At 42.9% G+C, this 26,901-nt stretch overlaps 1 protein-coding gene across 1 annotated transcript; it reads left to right on the plus strand.

Moving 5' to 3' along the window:
* The first annotated feature begins 776 nt into the window (after positions 1-776).
* LOC308676227 (apoptosis regulator BAX-like) lies at positions 777-25,356 on the plus strand. The gene is made up of 6 exons (XM_081342033.1): positions 777-886; positions 5,043-5,097; positions 15,777-15,971; positions 17,927-18,059; positions 20,568-20,660; positions 24,479-25,356. The coding sequence occupies exons 1-6, from the start codon at positions 823-825 to the stop codon at positions 24,512-24,514; spliced, it is 576 nt and encodes a 191-aa protein (XP_081198159.1). The 5' UTR covers positions 777-822; the 3' UTR covers positions 24,515-25,356.
* Positions 25,357-26,901: the final 1,545 nt, after the last annotated feature.

The raw sequence follows: 26,901 nt of genomic DNA on the forward strand, positions 1-26,901 counted from the left end.
GAATGAAGGCTATTGCTAAGCACATTGGTTTGTGCTTAAATTGTAAGCCGCCCTGAGTCTTCGGAGAAGGGTGGGATATAAATTGGATTAAAATAAAATAAATAAATAAATAAATAATTATTACATAGGGGTGTGGTGGGCAAGGCACGTCCAGGAGAAATGCATTCATGGCCTGAGTGATGCAGGTGAACCTGACATGCTAATCCACATTTTCCTCATCCTGATTTACCAACTGCAGCATAGCAGTTAAGATTCAGACAACATAATAAGCCCAAATGTGAAGAATGCCCATTAACAGTATGTTACAGTATGAGAATTTGGCCAAACGCCCATGGGATTGATTGTTCTTGGGCTGAGTTCACAAACCTCAGTTTGCCGTAAAGGAAGCGCAACGTGAAAAGTTGGGAACTTCCAACTCCCAGAATTCCCCAGCCAGGAGAGAAATTCTGGGAGTCGTAGTCCACACCTCTTAAAAGTTGCCGAGGTCGAGAAGCATTGCCATAAATAAAATAACCGCTTCTCACTGTGGGCGTTTGGAGGGCACTTAACTACAACTGTAGCTTCCACAAACCACAACTAAGCCTACGATGTGTGATCCGCGCGGGATCCAGGCTTCACGGGGCAAACCTCGCGCCTCCTTCGGAAGTTATGTGCAGAGTGGGCTTATGTCACGAACCCGCATCCGTCATTTTGCAATTCTCCCACGTTTCGGGGACGGAGTGGAAAATCCCCTTCAGGAACGCCTTTAAGTTGGGAATTTCTCTTTCATTTTCCCCGGGACAGGAAGTTGCTTCGTAAGGGAGCCGATCGTCCTCGCCTGATATGGCTGAGGAGGGAAGCGGGAGGAACCGGCCGACGGCCTCAGCTGCGATTCCCGGGGAATCGAGTAAGAAAGTTGTGCAAAAGAGCGGCCGATTTATGTCCCCAGCGGAGGATGGGAGGGAACGAAGGGAGAAGTTGGAAGTTCCGGCTTCCCAGGCTGTTTTAGCCAGCCGCACCCCCTCGGCACAGGCGGAGGCCGGTTCGAGCGCCCGCGGTCCGTGCCGCTGCTTCAGAGTTTACGGTGCCGCCCTCGGATTAATTGAGAAAACTAGTTAAATTTAGCCAGGGGTCTGCGTATCGGACAACCACAGTCAGCCTATACATCAGGGGTCTTCAAACTTGGCCCTTTTATGACTTGTGGACTTCAAAGCTGGCTGAGGAATTCTGGGAGTTGAAGTCCACAAGTCATAAAAGGGCCAAGTTTGAAGACCCCTGCTATACATAATCCGGGGCTATAGGATACCACTGGGGCTACATAAAGAGAGCTTGCAGCATGTACAGATAGTCCTCAATTTACAACAGCTCGTTTAGTGACCGTTCACAGTTAACAAGGGTACTGGGGGAAAAAGTGATTTATGACCATTTTTCCGCGCTTGGTGATCTTTGAAGCATCCCCATGGTCATGTGATCAAAATTCGGACGCTTGGCAACCGGTTCATACTTATGACCGTTGCAGCATCCCCTTTGCAACCTTCTGACAAGCAAAGTCAATGGGGAAGCCAGATTCACTTAACTGTGCTACCAACTGAACAACTGCAGTGATTCAAGTTAACAACTGTGGCAAGAAATTCCCAAGAAGTTGTCCAACATGTATCCTAATTTACAGTCTAAATGTTGGAGGTGTGGTAATTTAGAAGCTACCTATTTTCACATGTGGTGGACTTGTAGAAATATAAAAGCTTTTTGGATTAAAATTTGGTGGAACATTCAAAAGATTTTTAAGAGAAAGATAAAGTTTTCCCCGCAATTGTTTTTATTGGGCATTGTTGTAGATTGTGATGTTAAAGAAACTAACTTGATGTTGAACATGATAACAGCAGCACGGTTACTGGTGGGACAATATTGGAAGAAGGATAGTTTGCCCACTGTAGAAGAATGGGTGTTTAAAGTTTCGAATCTTGCAGAAATGTCTAAGATTTCTGCTTATCTGAAGGGTCATTCACAGGAAAGATATATTTCAGTTTGGAGGAGATGGATAAATTATATTCAAAACAAATATGGGACTAAAAAGTACCATTTAGCTTATGAGTAGATTTTAGTGGGATATTGTTATTGGTACGTTGTTGGTAGTTATGTTAAAAGAGAGTTAAAGCGCATTATGAATTTGGTTAATTGTATATTATGCATAATTTTTATTTAGAATATGATTATTGTAACTATAATCCTGTATTTAGCTCTGGGAAGTGGGGGGGGGGAAGTGGGTGGGTTTGGGGTGGGAGGGATTTGGGGATATATTGTAAAATTTTGTTTTTGTAAAACTCTTTAATAAAAAAAAACAACTGTGGCAAGAAAGATTGTGAAATGGGGCAAAACTCAACAAATGGCTCACTTAACAGCAGAAATGTTGGGCCCAATTGCGGTTGTAAGTTGAGGACTACCTGTACTTTAAACAGGATATATGAACAGTTCAGCAAGTTAAATGTGTAATCCATGAAGCATTATTCAAAGAGAGAGAAGACTGCTTACTAGATTCTTTAGTCAATCAGTCCAAATGCTTTTGTGGTTTCCTAAAATAAGGACTAAATAATTCCTTGGCTAAGTTCACACAACAGCTAAAACCTAAACTTGGACTAAGAAATCTTAATTGCTGTGCTCATGTAACCTGTTATGCCCAATCAAATTAGTATAGATCAGTGATGGCGAACCTTTTAGAGACCGAGTGCCCAAACTGCAACTCAAAACCCACTTATGTATCATCATGTGCCGGGTGGGCGGGGCCCATCGGGTGGGTGTTGCCCATTGGGTGGGTGTGGGCAACTGGGTGGGTGTGCTGCTGTGGTAATGGCAGATTGGGTGGGACTAAAAAGTTCAAACAATCGATTCCAACTTTGCAAGACCTTTCCCCCCCCCAGAAGTTGAAATTGATTGATTGAACCTTTTTTTTATTTTTCACCTGGCAGCAGAGGCCTAAAGGGAAAAGGTTTTAGAAAACCCAGCTGAAGGCTTAGGACTGGGGCGACAGCGTGTGTGCCGACAGAGAGGGCTCTGCGTGCCACCTGTGGCACGCGTGCCATAGGTTCACCACCACGGGTATAGATAGTCCTCAACGTATGGCCACAATTGAGCCCAAAATTTATGTTGGTAAGTGAGATGTTTGTTAAGTGAGTTTTATGTACTTTCTTGCCACAGCTGTTGAGTGAATTGCTGCAAATGAGAAATTAGTAACCCGGTTGTTGGTTAGGGTTAGGGTTAGGGACACAGAAACGGTCATAAGTAGGAGTCAGCTGCCAAGCATCTGAATTTTGATTACATGACAGTGGGGATACTGCAAAGGTCATAAGGTGAAAAATGGTCAGTGCCATTGTAACTTTGAACAGTCACTAAATGAAATATTGTGTAAGTCGAGGACTACCTGTATAGAATTGTGCCAAAAAAAAAGTATTGGCTCCTGCTTTTCACTAACATTGTCAGTGAGAGGAGAAACACTGGAGTCTGTGGTTACCTGCTTTAGTTTTTAGCTTATTCTAAATAAGATTTTTTTAAAAATTCCATTTATATCCTGCCCTTCTCCGAAGACTCAGGGCGGCTTACAAGCTTAGCAGTAGCTTGTTGAGGGACGTGGTGGCACAGTGGGTTAGGATGCTGAGCTTGTCGATCAGAAGGTTGGCAGTTTGGCGGGTCGAATCCCGAGTGCTAGTCATGCCGGCCACATGACCACAGAGACGTCCTCGGACAAGCGCTGGCTCTTCGGCTTTGAAACGGAGATGAGCACCGGCCCCTAGAGTTGGAAACGACTAGCACGCATGTGCGGGGGAACCTTTACCTTTACCTTAAATAAGATATTATTCAAAAGAAGAATTATTCATATCTGTTAAAATATTAGTTTTTACAAACTGCATTTGAACATGAGACTGAACTAGGGGTAGTTTGCTCTGTCCTGACTGAGTTCCTACAACGTGCCAAGCCAAACAAATCACCCATCTTATGGGTTAATGTAGGGGTAAGCAGTTGCCTTCTTGTAGACAAGGAATGACTATTCCTAGCATTTGAGTAGGGCACAGCTTTTTCCCAGGAATTTTCTTTGTCTTTTTAAATGGCGATGCAGTATACAGGTAGCCCTTGACTTATGACCACAACAGAGTCCAAAATTTCTGTTGCCAAGCGAGACAGCTGTTAAATGAATGTTATCACATTTTACAACCTTGCTTGCCAGAGTTGTTAAGTGAATCACTCCGGTTGTTAAGTTAGTAACACGGTTGTTAAGTGAATCTGGCTTCCCCATTGACTTTGCTTGGCAAAAATCTGCCAAAAGTGATCGATCGCATGACCCTGGGAGACTGCAACCATCATAAATATGAGTCAGTGACAAAGTGTCTGAATTTTGATCACATGACCATGGGGATGCTGCAATGATCGTAAATGTGAAAAATGGTCATAAGTCACTTTTTTTAGTGCCGTTGTAACTTTGAATGGTCACTAAACGACCTGTTGTAAGTTGAGGACTACCTATATGTATTGCAAGACTTATACTAAAGTTCTGCATCTCTTTCCCACCTCAAAATGACAAGAAATCATACCATAGATTTTCCATATTCGTGATCAGAAGAGCCTCCTAGAGGCCACAGAAGGGAATCTGACCCCTGCTTAGTCTTGATGGTGAGCCCAACCCATTTCTTGGCAACTGGCTCATATTTATGGTGGTCACAATGTCCCGGGGTCATGGGATCCCCTTTTGTGACCTTCTGACAAGCAAAGTCAATGGGGAAGCGGAAGCCAGATTCCCTTAACAACCATATGACTAACTTAACAAATGCAGTGTTAACAACAGCGGCAAGGAAGGTTGTAAAATGGGGCAAAATTCACTTAACAAATGTCTCGCTTAGCAACAGAAAGGTTGGGCTCATTTGTGCTCGTAAGTCGAGGACTACCTGTAGTCCACTTTCCTTAAATATCAGGAAATCGGAAGCCAACTTAGCAAGTTTGCAGAAAAATGAGTTAGAGATCGGTTCGATACAATTGCAAGGTAAAAGACTGAAATCTTTTCTCTCTTTCTTGCCAAGGACTTTCTGACAGCATCTCATGCATCCTTCGAATTGGGAAAGCCTTGTTGTTGGGGTAGGCAAGATTTATTTTATTTATTTATTTAAAATGTTTATATAAACGGATTTCTGGTTTTGCGCCATAGTGCACAGCTGAGGGATTGCGGAGCTCTGCACCCTACGGCTAGTTTCACCCTGCCAGGGGACCCTAAATGGGTCTAAACTCACCCCGGAGAGACGCTGAAGAAAGAGGGGCACCCCGATGATCGCAGAATGACGGCAATTGTCCTGCTTGATCCAGGTGAAGCCCTCTAACCCGACAGGAGAAAGGCTGGCCACACTTCAGTGACCAGCCCAAGCTACTTGCAGCCAAAGTCCAAAGGCACTAACCAGAACAATGTGAACAGCGTGCTTGAAACTGGGTGAGGAATTCGATCTTCTGTCTCCTATTTTGTATCTGACTTCCTGGAAAAGATTCCCAAGAAGCAAAAATCCTCCCAAAGTGAGAAGGGAGGGGACTACACTGCACCCTTCCATAGACGGAAATGGCGAATTAAAATGGGGAACAGAAATATATTGAAATGAAGTTAAAAATACTACAGTCTGGATAAATTTGAAAACTAAGAAAACTGTTAAAATTCCATACCTGAAAAAGTATTGATATACCGTATTTTCCGGCGTATAAGACGACCCGGTGTATAAGACGACCCCCTACTTTTAAGAAGTTTTTCAAGGTTTTTTGTCTTATACGCCGGAAAATACATGCCCTGCCCTCCCAGTCCGTCGCAGAGGAGGCGAAGGCCCGACTGGCCCCGCCGGCCCTCCCGCTGCTCCCGCGCTTCTGCCGGCCCCCGAGGCGCAGCATTTCCCGGCCAGCAGGCAGCGCCGGAGGGCAGCTGCCACCCCGCCACGGCCAGCGTCCCTCCTGCTTCCCCCCCAGGCCTTGAACTTCTCCCATTCAGCGCAGGGCGGGGCAGCTCCGCCCACAGCCTCTTTTTCATGTGCCGCTTCCCTCTCACCGTCGGCCGAGGTGCGCTCGGCCCGGGCTCCCGGTCCCTCTTCCTGGCCGGCTTCCCGCCCTGCCCCTCATGGAGCTGGACTGGGCGTGCAGCCTCTCGGTGTGGCTGCTTTTCCTGGGCAGCCTGGTGGTGCGGCTCCTGCGCTCAGACCTGTTGCTGAGCCGGCGGCTGCTGCTGCGCATGGGGCTGCTGTCCATCCTGCAGGCGCTGGGCCGTCCTGCCGCTGCCCGAGGGGAGGGCCTCGCGCCCGCCAGACTCACCTGTCAGCAGCACCGCTCTCCCCCCGCGGGGATGCGCTTCCGCCGGGCGGTGCTGGCCGAGACGAGCCAGCAGGCAGCCGCCGTGACCGCGGCGCTGAGGGGCAGCGGCAGGACGGCCCAGCGCCTGCAGGACGGCCAGCAGCCCCACACGCAGCAGCAGCCACCGGCTCAGCAACAGGTCCGAGCGCAGGAGCTGCACCGCCAGGCTGCCCAGGAAAAGCAGCCACACCGAGAGGCTGCACGCCCAGTCCAGCTCCATGAGGGGCAGGGCGGGAAGCCGGCCGGGAAGAGGGACGGGGAGCCCGGGCCGAGCGCGCCTCGGCCGACAGTGAGAGGGAAGCGGCACATGAAAAAGAGGCTGCGGGCGGAGCTGCCCTGCCCTGCGCCGAATGGGAGAAGTTCAAGGCCTGGGGGGGGAAGCAGGAGGGGCGCCAGCCGTGGCGGGGTGGCGGCTGTCCTCCGGCGCTGCCTGCCGCCCGGGAAACACTGCGCCTCGGGGGCCGGCAGAAGCGCGGGAGCAGCGGGAGGGCCGGCGGGGCCAGTCGGGCCTTCGCCTCCTCTGCGATGAACAAGAGCCGACGGGCAGCGCCGCCTTCGCGTGGGGAGAGCCGCCCGACGCTCCCGCCCAGCCGTGTCCCGGAGCCGCGCCGGAGATAGCTCGGTTGCGCGGGGCGGCCCGGCTTTGCAAGAACAGGGACGCTCGACTGATTTGTTTTTTTTCCGGCGTATAAGACGACCCGGCGTATAAGACGACCCCCCAACTTTTGAGAAGATTTTCATGGGTTAAAAAGTCGTCTTATACGCCGGAAAATACGGTAATATAACAACAACAACAACAACATAATAATAATAATAATAATAATAATAATAATAATAATAATAAGAAGAAGAAGAAGAAGAAGAAGAAGAAGAAGAAGAATGAGCAGCTACTGCCACCTAGTGGAGGATTAGAGAAAACTATAGCTGCATTGACTCAGAATTTGGAAAGATGCCCAGAAATAGCAAAAAACAGCTAGGAACAAAGCATTGAGCTATCTACTACAGAGTGAAATTATATATGTTTAGAAACTGCTGACCTGGGGTTATAAACACATTGAGCTGCATTTTTAAGTTAAAAACTGTTAACGGAGAAAGAAAAACCTTGGCCTTTGGTTAATCTTCTAAAAGGGAAGTTACTGGAAAGCTTTCAAGTGGTTAAACACTTTGGATTGAAATCTTGTCTGGTTGATAATCATAAGACCCCTGGGAGACTTCCGGTGGCGACGCGACGCTGAAGACAGCCATCTCCGGGCTGTCCGCTCCGCGGCTTTGTTGAACTGCCGAAAACAGCGCCGATCAGCTGTTTAGGTGGTTCGGAAGCCCCCTCCTCGGGAGAAGAGGAGGGGGTGAGGCCCCAGGTAGGGGTTGAGCTCTCCGGGGCCGCCTGAGCTTTTAGTTCGGGCGGCTGAAGGATCGAGCCCCCCCCGAAGCCTGGGTTTGCTCCGGGCTGCGCAGCACTTCTGCTCCGTGTTTTCGGGAGCAGAACTAAGCGTTAGCAACCACCCCTGCCAGAAGGAAAGACTTTCGAGTGTGAAGAGGCAGGCAGAGCGATACAGGAGGTCAAGGTGAAGTGGACTTTTGTTCTCTAGTTCAATGGACTTTATGGTTTTCTAAAAGTGAAAGTGCGTAGTAAGTGAAAGTGGGGGAAGATGGCGACTAAAACTTCTAAACTTCTCCGGAGTGCGGGGGCTTCCCCGGTGCAACAGTCCTCGCTGCAAGCCTTACTTCCTCCTGCACCTGCTCCGGCACTGACGGTTAAGGATTTACAGGATGCTTTGGAAAAGCATTCACAACAAATAGCAGATATTATAGATGAAAAGATGGAAAAGCTGGAGGAGAAGATGGAAGAGAAGTTTACAGCAATGAGGGCAGACATCTTGCCTGCACTTGAAGGTGTGGCTGTATGTGTTCAATGCTTGGATGAAAAAGTGGAGGATCTTAGTCAAAAGAATTCCAGACTAGAAGCAAAAGTTTTAGAGAATGAAAATACAATGGATAAAATGGATGGAGACTTGACTCTGGTCCAGTACCACCAGATGAAGTTTGCTATCAGAATCAGAGGCTTAAAAGAGAATCCTAAAGAAGATTTAAAGCAGATAGTCTGAGGCTTTGGAAGCGGTACTGGGACAGCCAGCAGCTGAAATTGAGGGAAGTATAGACAAAATCTTTCGTGTGAATTCATGGATTGCAAGGCAGAGGAAGCTACCTAGAGATGTGGTGGTTTATTTTACAAAGAGAGCAATCAGGAATGAAGTTATCCAAGTTGCTTATGATACTAAGTTTGTGGTTGCTGAGCAAGAAGTTTTGGTTTTAAAAGAGATTCCTCCAAGAATTCTAAGGAGAAGGAAAGATTTTGCTTTTTTGGCACAGGAACTTAAAAAACGCGACATCAAGTTTAGATGGGAGATACCAGTGGGCATGGTGGTGATGCATGAAGGCACGAGACACCGTTTGGTCACAGTGATCCAGGCACGTGATTTTTATAGCAAAGTTTTAAAAGCAACCCCTCTACCACTTTTGGAATCTGCAAAGAAAAATGGGGAGGGAAAGCCTCAAGATGCTGAAGGAACACAGACAGATGAGAAAGGTACTGGAGGGGATCAAATTACAGTTTCATCGGCAGACGCTAGAGAGCAGAGGATGACGCGTGCCGCCTCAAGACGAGTGAGACAAGAGCAAGAGCAAGATCAGCAGAAAGTTATGGAACCTTCAAAGCGTACCTATAGCGAAGCTGTGGGAGGGGCGCGGCCTAAGGAAGTTAAGGGGATCCTGGCAGGCGTGCTCCAGAAGCTTCGGGACGCCAAGGATGGCGACTAAGTTCCTAACTTGGAATGTTAATGGATTAAACTCACCACAGAAGAGAAAGAAAGTTTTTCAATACTTAAAACAATTTAAGACTGATGTTATTTGCTTGCAAGAAACACATATTAGGGTTATGGACCAAAAATACCTGCTGAACTTAAGGTTGGGTACGCAATTTACTGCTTCTGCAATGAATAAGAAAAATGGAGTGGTTATTTATGTCAAGAATACTCTGACAGCAGAACTAATAGAAGCAGATAAACAAGGAAGATATGTTATGATAGATCTGCTGTTAGAAGGCAAAAAAACGCTTTTGGTTGGATTGTATGCTCCTAATCAACAACAAGCTGACTTTTATAGAACATTACATACTAAGATTACCCAGTTGGATTATAAATCTTTTATTTTTATGGGAGATTGGAATGGTGTCTTGGACGTACAACTGGACAAGTGTGGTTCTTTTAAACATGCCCCGAGCCATGCTAGATTGCCTAAATCTTTTTTTGAAATGAAGGATGATCTGGAATTGCGAGATATCTGGAGAGACACACATCTACATGAAAAGGATTATACTTTTTTTTCTGATAGACACCAATCTTTTTCCAGGATTGATTTTATATTACTGACTAATGATTTTTTTTCTAGGATTAAGAAGATAAAGATTTGTCCAAGAACTATATCTGACCATAGTCCAGTCTGGTTAGAGATTAATAAGGACAATAGAGATAGGCACTCTTGGCGCTTAAATGAGAACTTGTTTAGAAATCAGAGTAATGTGGAAGAATGTAAAAAACAGATGAAGGACTTTTTTGAAATTAATATGAACAAGGATACTTCTATGGACATGGTTTGGGACGCTAGTAAAGCTTATATGAGAGGGGTGTTAATATATATGAATAATAAATACAGACGTAACTTGGAAGTTAGGAGGAAAGAATTGGAGAATGAAATTAGGGAAAAGGAAAAGGCCCTAATTTTGAATCCATCGGATGTGAAGATCAAAGAGGTTATTAATTTGTTAAGAGGACAATTTGATAAGCTGATGGCTGATCAGGTGGCAACTAACTTACGGTTTGCTAGACATAACACTTTTTGCAATGCCAATAAACCAGGTAGATGGTTAGCCTACAGGTTAAGGAAAAAGCAAAGGGCTTCTAACATAGACAAAATAGAACATAAAGGTAAGGTTGTGTATCAACAGGACTTTATTAAGGAAGCCTTTGTGGACTTTTATTCCAAATTATATGCTAAAGATAAGATTAATGAAGCAGATATTGATGTATATTTGAAGAATGCCAACATCCCGGTTCTTACACAAGAACAAAAGGAAGAGATTAATCAATTGATAACAGAAGAAGAAATTCTTTTAGCAATTAAGCAACTGAAGGTGGATAAAGCGCCAGGTACGGATGGACTGACTGCGGTCTATTATAAAAATCTACAATCGGAGGTGATAAAGCCATTAAAGGAATTGTTTCAGACAATTCAAAGGGGAGAAAAGGTGCCTCCGTCCTGGAGAACTGCTTTTATTTCCCTGATTCCGAAGGAAGATCAGGATGTTACTCAAGTAAGAAATTACAGACCAATATCACTTTTGAATACGGACTACAAGATATTTGCTAAGGTTTTAGCTAATAGATTGATGAGGGTTTTGCAACAGATGATTCATGGGGACCAAACTGGGTTTATTAGTGGAAGGCAAATGAAAAATAATGTGAGGCATATAGTTGACTTGGTGGAGTTTTTGGAAAGGAACAACCAGATCCCTGCGGCGTTGATCTTTTTAGATGCTGAAAAAGCTTTTGATCAACTGGATTGGCAATTTTTGATGAAAGTTTTAGATAAAATGAATTTTGGGGATAAATTTTTACAACCAATCAGGGCATTATATCAAAAACAAACTGCCCGAATAATAGTAAATAATAGTTTGACTGAAGTATGCAATATAGAAAAGGGCACAAGACAAGGGTGTCCGTTATCACCTTTATTATTTGTATTAACATTGGAGATATTATTGATTAAAATACGGAATTTGGAAAAAAGGGTATTCAAATTAGAGATCAGGATTATAGACTGAGGGCGTTTGCAGACGATCTGGTTGTTACGGTGACCCAGCCAGAAAAATCTGTTGTGGACCTGATGGAGATAATAATGCAATATGGGAAGGTTTCTGGATTTAAGGTCAATGTACAAAAAACTAAAATATTAGCCAAAAATATGACAGCATCACAAAAGGCCCTTTTAGAAGGGTTAACTGGATTTGAGATTGTTAAAAGGGTTAAATATTTGGGGGTGTATTTGTCACCCTCAAATGCAAAGTTATATAAAAATAATTATGAAAAATTATGAGGAAAAATTCAAAAAGAATTGGAGAGTTGGGAAAAATTGCAATTGTCTTTACTGGGAAGAATTGCGGCAGTGAAAATGAATGTCTTGCCTAAATTTTTATTTTTATTTCAAATGATACCGATTCTTAAAAAAGATTCAAATTTGGAGGAATGGCAACGGGGTATCAATAAATTTGTATGGGCAGGGAAAAGGCCACGAGTTAAACTTAAGATTATGCAGGATACGCGTGAAAGAGGTGGTCTTAAAATGCCCAACTTTAAATTATATTATGAAGCTGCTGCGTTGTCAGGGATAAGTGAATGGATTAATTTGACACAAGGGAGATTATTAAATCTTGAGGGCCACGACTTGTTATTTGGCTGGCATGCATATTTACTATATGATAAGAAGGTAGATAATGTGTTTAAAGTGCATATTTTAAGACAGGCATTGCTGAGAGTTTGGAAGAAGTATAGACATAAGTTAGACTACAAGATACCGTTGTGGGCAATTCCGAAACATGCAATAGAAAATATAAATGTTAGCTTCAAACATGATGTGACTACGTACAAGGAGATCTTAAGTTTGGAGAGGAACGTATGGTGTTTGAAGCCGTATAATCTTTTACGAGATGAGAAGATTGTTCAAACTTGGTTTCAATATGGTCAATTACGGGCCAGGTGGAAAGAAGACCAGAAAATTGGTTTCTCAATGACTGATGAAAATTTGGTAAAGCAAATTAGAAATCAGGGTCCAGCACACATCCAACGGATATATCTTGCATTGATAGAAATTGACTCAGAAACAGAACTTGTTAAAGATTGTATGATAAAATGGGCTCAGAATATTCAAGAAGTTATCACAATGGACACTTGGGAAAAAATTTGGGTGAGAAACGTAAAATTTACACAAGCTCAAAACCTAAGAGAAAACTTTTACAAAATGTTTTATAGGTGGCATTTAGATCCTAAAAAGCTTGCAAGTATGTATCCGAACTATCAACCTAAATGTTGGAGATGTGGTGGCGAAGATGCAACGTATTTTCATATATGGTGGACCTGTAAGAAGGTTAAGGCTTTTTGGATTAAAATCTGGTGGAATATGCAGAAGATTTTTAAGCAAAGGATAAAGTTTTGTCCGCAATTGTTCCTATTGGGTATAATTACAGATACTACTGTTGTGGACACCAAGTTGATGTTGAATTTAATTACAGCGGCAAGACTTTTAGTAGGTCAATATTGGAAGAAGGAGGAACTTCCGACTATAGAAGAATGGACTCTTAAAGTTTCTGGCCTGGCGGAAATGGCAAAGATTTCGGCTTATTTGAAAGATCATTCGCAACAACGTTATATTACGGAGTGGAAAAAGTGGATTGATTATATCCAGAACAAATATGGGACTAAAAAGTTTCACTTAGCATTTGAATAAGTTTTTTTTTCTTTTTTTAATGTAATATTAGTATTGCTTGTAGTCATTTCATATGAGCTAGAGTGCGATAGACTTAATAGTTTATTGTTGTTAGCATATGGTTGTTTATGATTGTTTTCTGCTTTTATACCTTGTATTTAGCTCTGGGAAGTCGGGGAGGGGGGAAGGGGGGGAGGGTTAGGGAGGGCTAGGAAGGGGTGGGCGGAGGGAGGGGGGAGGGATTGTTAAAGATAAAATGTTTTGTAAAACTTTTCAATAAAAAAAAGACCCCTGAAAAGAACTGTTACAAAATACTGTTTTCAGTGGTGCTTTGATAATTGGAAACATACTGAAAATTACAAAAAACATATATAAAGATAAGAACTACAGAAGTTTTGGTTGTTTGGATTTTAAGATAGGCTGGTTTGATAAAGCTAACTAAAGAGACTATGGTACCGGTGAAAAACTACTTAGTGCAGATATGTCAAACTTGCAGTGTCACGTGACATTGCACGACATATCGGGATGATTTTGCCATTGCCAGCAATGGGGTGGGCACAGCTTCTGCATGACGCATCCTGCCTGCGGGCCAGCAGTTTGACACCCCTGACTTAGAGGATGGATGTTGTATATTTATCTAAAAGTGACAGAAAATCACACCTAACACCTCCTGCCGAAGACCCCTGTGCAGAACATCAGAGTTCTGCAGGAACAACGACTCAAGACAAAGCAAATACATTCCAGGAGAAAATATATGCAATGCTGCAAGAGAATCAAATGACTATTGTCTTAAATCATGATGAGATTAAAAACAACTTTGATAACATAAATGATCATATCTTTAACTTAAAGTCACAATTAACTCTCAAAAATGATAAAGAATGAACAAATAAATCAGACAACAGAATACAAGTCAGAGGAAAATGACTTAAATATGAAAGCTACAAATGAAGAGAACTACAACTTAATACAAACAAAAGAAAATCTGCAAAATTTTGCTACAACAAAGGAAATAAAAAAGATATTTTACCTTCCAGGACTTCAAAACAAACTTGAGGACAAAAAAGGAAGATTTAATAAAATGGATTAAAGAGCTGTCAGGAGAATCATTAAAGTGTGGGAGACAAAAAATGAATATTCTACTTAATTTGCCTTTTTTATCCCCAACAATATCTACAAAAATACAACCTGGCAAGCTAAACCTACTGATTTGGAAGGCGACCTGGCAAAAGAAGAAGATTATAATTAGATTTAAGAGATGTGATTCAACTTACCAGATGGAATACTATATGACTAAACACTTGTTTGAATATGGTTAAAAAAATATAAAGTTTGGATATAAAGAGGCCCTATAGATGTTGCTAAATGATGTACTACAGTATATGATTAAATACTTGTTTGAACATGGTTAAAAGAATAGATAAAGCTTGAACATAAATGGGCCCTGTAGTAAGAAGGATTAGATATATAAGTAATATAATAGTTTTATAATATATGAAATGTAAACATATTGAGACAGTATATTTGAATGAAAAGTTTGGATATTCAAAGGCAATGAATTTTGAGAAAATTATGACTGATAAGAGTGGTTTCAATACTGAGGAGAAATTAAGCTTAAATAAGAACTTTGAAAACAGGACATATAATGACTTAATAAGATGACTTCTATAAATACAATCGAAAAATAAGCTGATTAGAAAAAGATGCTATATGCTGATGTTATTGTTATATGTACAAATACTAGAAAAATGTTTATACCCAACTCTGTATGTATTGAAAATATTAAGAATTATATTTGTTTAATGTAGAGAAAAGAAGAATATTACTGGAAGAAGAGAGGATCAAGTAAATATGTTATCAATTAACATATTGATCAGCTATAGAAATTAATTATTATTGTGTTTAAATATATCAACCTAGACAACACACTATTCACTAAGCACTAAATATTGTTATTGTAAAAAAAATTAATAAGATATATTAAAAAAATGTTTATATAGATACCCATTTGATAATGAAGTCTAATGACCCTTATGACCCTACAAGTGATACGATGGGTATATTTTGAGCATAAATGAATGCTCTCCAAGAGCTGAGAGCTGAAGAAGCTTCTTAGATAAGAAGCAAAACATCTTGAAAGAAAAACAAGAAAGTCCAGTTGCCTCTTGAAAAAAGCACCTTTGGGACAATGCTCTCCAAGCTTTCTCTAGTTGCTTGAATAGATCAGAATCCAGATGTGCTGAATTTGGGCCTCCCAGAAGGGGTGGGGGTGAGTCAAAGAATTTTCACAGGGGTTCTTGTTGTGAGGAAAAGAGGAGAAGGGAGTATTGTGTATTTTCACCACCCCGTTGAGTTACTTATGAAGTAATAAAGGGAGAATAAAAACAAATGATCTCATTCAAGAGCATCACTTTGTCAAAGGCTGCTCTGTGCTTTTCAAGGAGTCTTTTCACTGCTCCTCTTTAGCATCTCTGCCTATGGTGCGGAATCTCCCATCCAGAGCCCAGTGATGGAAAGCGGTGTAGGACAGTGCTAACTCCACCTGGTTCAAGTTGGCACAAAGAAGAGGGAGTCAAGCTATTCTCCAAAGCACCTGAAGGTAGGACAAGAAGCAATGGATGGAAACTAACCAAGGAGAGAAGTAACCTAGAACTAAGGAGAAACTTCCTGACAGTTAGAACAATTAACCAGTGGAACAACCTGCCTCCAGAAGCTGTGAATGCTCCAACACTGGAAGTTTTTAAGAAGAGACTGAACAGCCATTTGTCTGAAATGGTATAAGGTTTCCTGCCTGAGCAGGGGGTTGGACTAGATGACCTCCAAGGTTCTTTCCAACTTTGTTGTTGTTATTGTTTGCTGGGCTCACACGCCTCATCTGTTCATGCCTTTTTCTCTGGTAGGTTCATCAAGACTCTGTGGCAGCAATATGCAGCTTGCTTTCGCTACCTGGCCTCCTTGGAGCAGTTTGACAGAGACAACATGCCAGGGGAGCAAGCAAATGGAGAAGACGAGCCAGATGCTGCCCAGATGTATTCACTGAAAGAACACATGTTCCGCATATTCCAAGAACTCAGAAATAATGCAGAAGTCACCAGGTAGGAAGAATGGGATCCATCCAGTCCATGTCTGTAGGCCACTGTGATTCTCCCTTTGAGGAGAAGGCCGGTTTCCAATGGACCTCTGATTGGTTGTATTTTACTTTTTGTTGTTGTTATTAAATTTATATGCTCCCATGTCACTATCGAGGGACTCTGAGCAACTTACATCATAAAGATGACCAACAAAGATAATTAGGGGACTGGAGGCTAAAACATAAAGGATGGTTGCTGGAATTGGGTATGTCTGGTTTAATGAAGAGAAGGACGAGGGGTGACATGATAGCAGTGTTCCAATATCTCAGGGGCTGCCACAAAGAAGAGGGAGTCAAGCTAATTTCCAAAGCGCCTGAAGGCAGGACAAGAAGCAACAGATGGAAACTAATCAAGGAGAGAAGCAACCTAGAACTAAGGAGAAACTTCCTGACAGTTAGAACAATTAATCAATGGAATAACCTGCCTCCAGAAGCTGTGAATGCTCCAACACTGGAAGTTTTTAAGAAGAGACTGGACAGCCATTTGTCTGAAATGGTATAAGGTTTCCTGCCTGAGCAGGGTGTTGGACTAGATGACCTCCAAGGTTCCTTCCAACATCATCATCATCATCATCATCATCATCATTATTATTATTATTGATGGAAGAGGGGGTTGATTTATTTTCCATAGCACCTGATGGCAAGATTAGAAGCAACTAGTCAAGAGGGTGATCCAACCTGGAGCTAAGGAGAAACTTCCTGACAGTGAGAATGTTTGCTTGCTTCCTGGAGTTGTGGGAGCTCCATTGTTGGTGGTTTTCAAGAAAAGATTGGACAACCGTTTGGCATGGAATAAGGACTCCTGCTTTGGGCAGTAAGTTGGACTAAAAGATCTCCAAGGTCCTTTCAGTCTTATGATTCTACTAATCACTCCCACTGTGGAATGCCCCTATCAGAGCTGCAAAGTCAGTTGGGAGAGCTAGGTTTTCAGGCCCTTTTCGGAAGGCCAAGACAGTAGAGGTAGATCTCATCTCAGGGGTCACATTCAGTGGTGAGATTCAGTCGGTTCTGCCCAGGCCCAGAATGGATAGAGAGAACCAGTGCTTTTTTTGTAAAAGAAAAAGGTGCCGGAACTCACATATGTCATATAACCCGCCTTGCCTACCCTACAAGGTTCCATCCAAAAAAGGTGCCGGAACTCCGTTCTGAGCGTTCTATGAGAAAAAAAGCCCTGGAGAGAACCAATTGTTCACATATTTGAATCCCACCACTGGTCACATTGTTCCACGGGATAAGAACCACAGCAAAAAAGGCTTTTCTGGATCCTGAATGATCAAATTCCTTGGCCAACAGGATCCAGAGCATGCTCTTTCTGCCGGACAGATGGAATGGGCCAATCCCATTGGGATGAGATGGTAGCTTAGATAATAAGTGTTTGTTACTGCTCCTGCCTGAGAAGGCACATTCTGGATTATTAACACAGATGAATACTATCCTACCTATTAAAGCACCCCATGAGTACATTTTCAATTGTATTTGATGATAGAGTTCCTAATAATAAGAAAAAAAAATGTGACTGTATTGAATATGATGGGACAGCCCACCAGTTCTGATATAAGATGCACCAGCTACTTCTGGTGAAAGCTGGTAAGATCCAAATAATAATAATAATAATAATAATAATAATAATAATAATAATAATAATAATAATAATAATAATAATAATAATAATAACAACAACAACAATAACAACAACAACAACAATAATTACTTCTTCTTCTTCCTCCTCCTCCTCCTCCTCCCATTCTCCTTTCCTGGGCTTCAAATGATATGCGAGGTCCATAAGAGCTTTTCTTTTAAACAAAACAAAACATGCTGATTCTATCGGTTGGATTTGCCACTTTTTATGTGATTTTGATTTGTTTTCCAGAATTACGTTTTTTGTGGTTATTGGACTGAGATGTCCCTCTCCCCTTACAGAATGGCAGAAAGCATCACCGGTGAAAATCTACTCCGGGCTCTGGCCGAAATATCAGAGGAGATGTTTGCCACTGGAATCAACTGGGGACGGATCATTGTCTTCTTCTACTTTACATACGAAGTTGTCCGACAGGTAAAAAAAACCTGAAAGCATAATGTCTGTTGTATCAACATCCTTAAGGAGTGGACAGGAAAAGCAAGATAGGCTGAAATGAGTGGGGTTGTAGTAAGACCCATAGAAACGGTGCCAGTTAGGCTGGGTTGCTTTGGAGGGGAGGGGCTTTGGGGGGAGGACGGTCTTCATACTTTTGAGTGGGCTGAAGGTCACATGGAGGCAGGGCAGGATTGGGAGAAAGTGAAAATAGAAATTTTTATTTTATTTTAAATGCTTATTTTAAGGAAACAGCATTATTTTCTAATTTTTTTTCCTGCCCTGGAAGGATAGGTTTGATGTAGCTTTTTAGCAGATGTGGTCTGGGGAAGTAACTGTGCTGCAGAAAAACAACTTGGCAAATGCGTAAGGCCCTTTTGCCATAAATTACTCTCCCTTCCCTGAAAGAAGAGGATTTATAAGGATGAAGCTTCTCTTAATTAAAATCTTTCATCTCTCCTTACTGGTAATCTTTACTGGCTCCTTCTCATCTTACTTGCATGTCACGCTAAGAGATGGCATGGTTTTTGTTTATTATATCTGGGTATTATATCTGCTGGACAAACCTACATTATTGGCTCATTTTTAATTAAGGAAACATTAGTTTTCCAGGAAAAGGGTAGATGGGAGGGCTCTGTACACTTGGATCCATTCATTACTAGCCATAATGTCAAAATGATGACATGTAAGTCAACAGCATGCAAATGATGCAATTGTAGGCTTGCATCATGATATTTAAAGCTCCCATCTTTTTTTTCTTTTGATGTCATTTTCCCTTCTAGGAATGCCCACGACTCTGTATATTTCTTTTATAAGGTAAAGGTAAAGGTTCCCCCGCACATGCGTGCTAGTCGTTTCCAACTCTAGGGGCCGGTGCGCATCTCCGTTTCAAAGCCGAAGAGCCAGCGCTTGTCTGAGGACGACTCCGTGGTCATGGCCGGCATGACTAGACGCCAAAGGTGCACGGAACGCTGTTACCTTCCCACCGGAGTGGTCCCTATTTTTCTACTTGCATTTTTAGGTGCTTTCAAACTGCTAGGTTGGCAGAAGCTGGGACGAGTAACAGGCGCTCACTCTGTTACGCGGCACTCGGGATTCGACCCACCAAACTGCCAACCTTCTGATCGACAAGCTCAGCGTCCTAACCCATACCAACAAGCAAAAAAGAGAGTTACAAAGAAAGAATACAGGGGAAAGGGTGGTTTTTCTATCTCCCACCCACATTGACTGTTATTCTGCTTAAGCCATTGCATACCTATTTTAAAGGAAAAACAGACAAAAAGGATACATGAGTCTTTTTTGGGGGGGTTGCCTGGGGTGCTTTGTATGTTTGAAGCTTCTACAAGATTTAAGTCCCTGTTTTGTCTTATGGTTTGTGTTCTTTAAATCTTCCAGGGGCAATTCTCCTTTGTCTTCACTCAATCCATTTGATCCTTTACTCTTTCCCCACCTATTGAGGAGAAAAAATGGGCCCCTAAATCACTAAGTAATTCTTCTTTTTGTTTCTTTTGAGTTGCATGCTACCCCATCCTAGCTTTTCAAATACAGAATTGACCATGGCATTTTTTTTCAGAAGGAAGTCATGCACTCAGCTCAGTGGTAAAAGCAGATTTTAAACCTGGTTGACCTCTCTCTTTTTAAGTAGTTAGAGCATCTGTTCTTCTTTAGCTCAATGTGACTTTCCACAGATTACCATCCCTAGTATAAACTGATTGGGGAAAAGGGTGTCCCTTTGCACGCTTATCTCAGAATAAATCTGACTGACAGTTGGATTTACTTCTGAATTAATACACGCATACAGTTGCTTTCTTTGTCTGAAATGTCCATGATTACTGAAAATTAGGAAGTCCTAATTTACTGGTATAAGGGACACGGTGGCTCAGTGGGTTAGGACGCTGAGCTTGTCAATCAGAAGGTCGGCAGTTTGGCGGGTCAAATCCCGAGTGCCGCGTAGCAGAGTGAGCGCCTGTTACTCGTCCCAGCTTCTGCCAACCTAGCAGTTAGACAGCACGTAAAAATGCAAGTAGAAAAATAGGGACCACTACGGTGGGAAGGTAACAGCGTTCCGTGCGCCTCTGGCGTCTAGTCATGCCAGCCACATGACCACGGAGATGTCCTCGGACAAGCGCTGGCTCTTCGGCTTTGAAACGGAGATGAGCACCGGCCCCTAGAGTCGGAAATGACTAGCACGCATGTGCAGGGGAACCTTTACCTTTACCTTTAATTTACTGGTCACCAGGTTGAAGTGAGCTAGTGAATTCACAAACCTTGGAACACATTCTATTGAAGTTTTGACAAGTAGTTTTAATTCATAGCCAAGAAACTCCTAATGTGTAAATCTGATTTTTCTAGCCATTATTTCCCACCTTAAAGGGTGAGCCCTTTAATATTTTGACTAAAAAAGAGGACCGAAGCTTATAAATTCTAGCGTCTTTTTTTAATCATGTTGCTCTTTCTTCTTTTGTTGCTCTTTCTTCTCTACACCCATAGTCTGCCCGCAGTTTCTTTGGGGATGTGATGGACTGGGCCATGAACTTTATAAGGGATCGACTGGCTCTCTGGATTGAACAGCAGGGAGGTTGGGTGAGTATTTCTCTTACAGTCAAGATTTGAGAAGATTTTGTTAAAAATGTAGACCTAGGTCAGCTATAGAACACATTTATAAAAAGCCTGGTTCAGGCATTGGATCTCAAGTTGCATCATCCCCAATCATCATGGATCCTTACTAATAGGAATTATTCTGTAGTAATATCTGGAAAGCCACAGCATCTTTAGAAGATCCGACAACCTGGAAGAGTTTAGCTCTTGATCAGAAAAAGTAGGGCAACCTTAAACTAAGCCATAATGCTGTTTCATTCATTTTATCTTAAGTGTGTTGTAGGAGCCCAAGAATTGTGCTTTGTTCACTAAACCATGATGCACAACCTAGCTAGTGTAGCTGATTTGTGCTCATAGGAATCAAATTCTCTTAGCTGATCTTCCTTTTTAACAACTGCATTTGTGTGGGGTTTTTTATTATTATTATTATTCTGTGTTGACTGTCTTGAAGAAATCATAGTTCATGCATTTGTTGTCTTGAAACTGTTTGGGGCAGCTTGTTCCCAAGAAGTCCAACAGGGGGCAGACATACCATGTCATGCTAAACCCAAGTTAAAGATAAAGGTACCTTTGAATAAAACGTGATTCCAAGCAGCTACATGGATGTGTTTGTGGAAACTGTCATCCAGTTCAAAAGAATATAGACAATTTAGGAACATAAATATTTCCTGGAGAATTTATATTCAATGAAGCCAGTTTGTGCACAACATAGCTGGGTTCAGAAACCTAAAAACTACCAATTGTCTTTTAAAGGGCATGTTTCTAATCCTTAAGACAGCAAAAGCCAGCATGACAAGTGTTTGAGGCCTGTTTAGGTGAATTATCTAAAAGTAGGAATTAACAGTAATATTTTCTGTGGAAGGTCTATATGACTCTATGGCTGCATAAAAGGTAAAGGTAAAGGTTCCCCCGCACATGCGTGCTAGTCATTTCCAACTCTAGGGGCCGGCGCTCATCTCCGTTTCAAAGCCAAAGAGCCAGCGCTCGTCCGAGGACATCTCCGTGGTCATGTGGCCGGCATGACTAGATGTCAAAGGCGCACGGAACGCTGTTACCTTCCCACCGTAGTGGTCCCTATTTTTCTACTTGCATTTTTACGTGCTTTCGAACTGCTAGGTTGGCAGAAGCTGGGACAAGTAACAGGCGCTCACTCTGTTACCCGGCACTCGGGATTCGACCTGCCAAACTGCCAACCATCTGATTGACAAGCTCAGCGTCCTAACCCACTGAGCCACCGCGTCCCTATGGCTGCATAGGAAAGCAGAAAAAATAAAATAGGCGTATAGTTTAATTTTTCTTTATAATTCATCTTTTTTTTAAAAAAAAGCTTGATTTTTAAACAAAAATCACTACTTGAATTGTTACTGATCCAAAACACTAATTTTCTCCCAAATAGTACAATGTTAGTGCAGATCCTTAAAGATACTGTTAATTTAACATTTATGCAGTAGATTAATATACTACTTAGACTACATTTCCCCCCCCCCCCCCGTTTCACTAGACTAGAGAGTTTGCTGCACAAGGACCCCTGAAAGCCTTGTATGGACACCCAAAACTTGCTATAGAGCTTTTGTTGTGAATGTGACATGGGGAAAAGTGTAAAAAAAGTTTTTTTTTTCTGGAAAATAATTACATCCAATAAATATATTTTTTAACTCATGTTATTACAAATGACCTCAATCTAACATTTTGTTGTTGTTTTTTTCTGGTCTTGTTCACATCTTTTTGGAATGTGACTTTGGACATATACCTCACATCATTAGAAGCTGCGGTGCATTCTTCATTCTGAGATAAATGTTCCTATTCCCCTCCCTACAATACAGATAGTGCACGGCTTACAGCCATTCATTGTTGTAACTGCTCAAAGTTGCCACAAGACTGAAAAAAAGTGACTTAGGTCCAGTCCTCGCACTTACGACCGTTGCAGCATCCCCACAGACACATGATCAAAATTAGGGTGCTTGGCAGTCGGCATATATTTCTAACGGTTGTGGTGTCCCGTTATCATGTGATTGCCCATTTGCCACCTTCCCAGCTGGCTGCCGACGAGCAAAGTCAATGGGAGAGGCCAGATTTGCTTAACGACTGCATGATTCACTTTACAACTGCAGTGACTCACATAACGACCATGGCAAAAAGGGTTGTACAATTGGGCCTGGCTCACTTTACAACCACCTTGCTTAGCAATGGAAATTCTGGTCTCAATTGTGGTCGTAAGTCAAGGACTATCTACATCCCATCAAATATGACTCATTTATATTTCCCCCAAGTGCTTATTGCAGTGATGGTGAACCTGTTAGAGACCGAGTGCCCAAAAACCGTCGCTGCCCCCACCCTGCCCTGCCCGCAGGGCCACCCACCGGCGGCCGCAGATTGCCCAGCAGCACCATGGTGGCCACACCCTCCGCCCATGCCCCGCATCATCTGTGCGCGATGGAGCATGAGGGCGGAGTCTTGTTCCCGCTGCCCAGCTGCCATGTCCTTGGCTGCGCTGCTCTGTGTGGTCCACGCCCAGGGGCAACTCTCCTCCGGGGGGCTGCTGGTGAGGAGGGGGCCGTGGGGGGAGGCGGGGATGGGGCAACGGCATGTGAGCCCATAGAGAGGGCTCTGAGTGCTGTGTTCTGTACCAGCCTGCTACCGGCCCTGCAGAAAAGGCAGGGACAACCCCTTTACAAACGGCAAGAGGCTGGAATAAAGCCTGCCAAATTTATTAACATAAAACAGACACCAACCATGAAACAGGAGCTATGAAACAGGAACTATTCAAGCGGTTGCCTTCAGCAAACCAGCCCTCCCACGCATTCCCCCTTAAATACAGTTCAGGGCGTGGCTTCTCTCTGCCTCCTTCCGAGGAGCCCCATTGCCTTCCTCTGTTTACTCCTGGTTGACTGCCTCCTGCGTCGGGCGTCCTTGAACAGGGCCAGCTGTGGGTCATCTTCATCCACGCTGTCAGGCTCACACAGCTGGGTCTGCGTGTGACCAGATGAGAGGGGCCTGGCTGAGGGCTCTCATCAAGCTCTTCAACACCCCCCTCCTCCTCCTCCTCTGAGTCGTCCGACCCAACTGCCGAACCCACAGGCTGACCCTGAATCACAACACGCTGCCTCTGGCACGCGTGCCATAGGTTTGCCACCTCTGGCCTATTGCTTCCCCCGGACAGATCTTGAATGGGAAGCATTTACAGGCCATAAAAACTACACTGATCTGACTGGAGATGCACTTGAATTAATCTACCACTTGTCAGCATCCTCTCCTCCGCTCTCCTTCACCCTTTCCTTTTCTCCTTACCGTAGCAGGGAGAAAACAGCTCGGTTTCCTGCCTGCTAGCCAGCTGATCATGGGGTCAAAGTGGACTGTGCTCTCTATACTTACAAGAGCTCCACTTTTTGTAGCCTCAAAATTATAGGTTGCCAACCCACAAATTAAGTTAAACGCTACCACAGGCTACATTAAGAGCCACGTCAGGCGTTGCACAAAAGTGTGACTGAACTATTTCAGGCCCAACTTCTTTTCCTTAATTCTATAAAGCAGCATTTTTAAAGGACAGCAGAGATGCAGTTTTTCCTAAACGATTAAGAACGGCTCCCAAACGGGATGATATTTTCTGCTGCGAAAAATTGCAGAGGTGAAGCTGCAAAGGTTACAGAACAAAAACAGAAACTCTGTGGAAATAGAAAGGCAACAAAACGTTGCTTGGGAAACATCTGTTGACTTTTCTCCTGCCAGGTTAAATATTTCTGTACCCCTTGCATTCAAAATGCTTCCATTCTTGTTTGTTTTTGCTTTGCTTTTTTTCTTTTTAGAGCGGCCTGCTAAATTTTCTCCCGTCATCGGAATAGAAATCTGGAGAGATCGGTATTTCTCATTCCTGCTGTGTGGAAGTTAAGAAAACTATTGATTCCTCCTGCTCAGAAATAATAGTAAAGTGAAACTGTTGCTTGCTTACTTGAGTTGTGAGTCGTTACAAGACAGCATAACTTGTTAGACTTCAGTTGAAAACAGGATACTCTTAAAACTGTCACGTCAGAAAACTTGCTGGAATATCTGTGGCCTGTAAGTAGTTTTCCTCCTTGTTTTTTATATATAAATTTTTATTAGACAATTTTAAAGAGCACATAAAAACCTAACACTGATGAATAGAGAATAAAAAAAGTAAAGGAGATTTTCCCTGCCTAGTTGTGTCTGAGTCTAGCGGGCGTTGTTTATCTGAGTTTTTTTAGCCAAGGGAATCAGCGTTGACCGAAGACACTTCTAAGGACATGTGGCCAGCATGATTATATGGTGAGCGCATGAGACGCTGTTACTTTCCACCTATTTATCTACCCGCATTTTGCATGCTTTCGAACTCTAGGTAGGCAGGAGCTGAGGTAATAATGGAAGCTAACCCCGTCACACGGCGCTCGAGTCTCGAACCCGGGCTGCCAGCTTTCTAGGTGATAAGGTCAGCTGAGCCACCGTTTCCCATGAATACAGAATAAGGAGAACAAGGAAAGAGAATGTGAAAAAGAAAAATACAGAAAGAAAGAAGAAAGAAATGATAGCAGTGGAGAGAAGTAGCTTTTAATTTCATAGAATCATAGAATAATGAGGCTAGGAGTGACGTTGGAGGTCTTTCTCCTGGAGGCAAACTATTGCTTAATAGTTCTTATTATCAGGAAATTCCTCCTTGTTACCCGATTGGCTCTCCTTTTGACAAACCTCCACCCATCGCTTCTTGTCCTGCCCTTAGGTATTATAGAAAATAAATTGACACCTTCTTCCCTCTGGCAGCCCTACAAGTATTGGAAGGCTGACTATTCACTGAGCAACAAAGAAACAATGTTTTTATGTGCATTCTGTCTTTTTAAAACATTACTATTTTGCACATTCTAGGCATTTTATTGTCCTCTGTTCTGAATTGAGCAGCATATCCTAAGATTTAGGTGACAGCATTATTTTACCTCAGTGTGTTTCTTTACAATTAAGACTTGTTGGGAAGACACCTTACTTCAATGTGGCCAACCAGATTAATTTCACAGGCCAGATGCTTCCCACCCTGTATTGGTTAGAGAACCTGAAGACTTCGGGCCCCAAAGCTAACCCTTGATTCCTTGAACCACAGCAACAAGAATATGTGTCGAGACGGATTGTTTTAATGACGAGTATTCTGGGCAATGCAGAGATCCAGCCCTCCACTCTCATTTGGTTGACCAGGCTGGTAAAACTAATTCTGATCACCATTCCATATCCTGCCATGATTAAATGATGGCTTATGCTCTTCCCTATCTTCTCCATGCTATGTTTCTTAATAGCCTCTAAGAGATTCTACATGCCGGCCTTCAGTTGGAAGAGACATCAGCGTTCTGGATGTGAACAACGGGACAATTGGAATTAAAGTGGATCTCACTTGGGAGAACATACAGTAGTGCTACTTCCACAACCCCTTAGCCAACTTACAGCTCCCTGTTTTCTTAGCCACTATTTTCTCTCTGCACGGGTGGGGCAAACCTGGACTTAGGAGGATAAAAATGTGGGCAGATTACAGAAAGCATCCATTATATCTACATTTTGGGCTGTGTGGAACTTCTGCTTGGATGTGATGGGATATGAGTTCCCTGGAGTCCAGGAAACAAATGTGAAAACAGAATTGAAGCAAACCCTTTGATTTGGAAACGGGAAGTCTGAGCCCAGCCATTACTTTATTAGCCATCTTGAATACTGTCTTGAGTAGAAAGGTGAGTATCAAAAACATAAAAATACCAAGAGCTGTGTAAGAAAGGCAAGCCCGCATAATTTCTATGACTTCGACAAGGAGAAATCTTCTCCCCCCAGCTACAAAGATCCTTAGAGCAAATGTTCACCTTTCAACAAATGATTAGCAACTAAAACACAAGGTCCACGTTGGTAATTGGTTTCCTTTGGCTGAGTTTGCATCTCCTGCTTACACACAATCAATTTACACAAGATTTATTCAGCCAAATCTTTTGAATCGTAAACGCATGGCACTTAGGTCCTCGCAACACACTAAGCTAAAATGTGGCTTGCTGAGTTGTGATTCAGGGTATTCCACGAACGCAGTTTGTCTCCTAAGAACTGGTTTGAGGAAAAAAAACTGCCTTTATCCTCTGAAGAAGCGGCCTTCTTTCCAGCAGATAGACCTCTGAGATCTTTAGGACATGCAAAGACAGACATAAGGCAGTGGGAAGGCCTGGTGTCTCACTTGAGTGCCACCGATTGGCTCAGCAAA

Source organism: Vipera berus (genome assembly GCF_964194415.1).
Source record: "Vipera berus genome assembly, chromosome: W".
NCBI lineage: Eukaryota > Metazoa > Chordata > Lepidosauria > Squamata > Viperidae > Vipera > Vipera berus.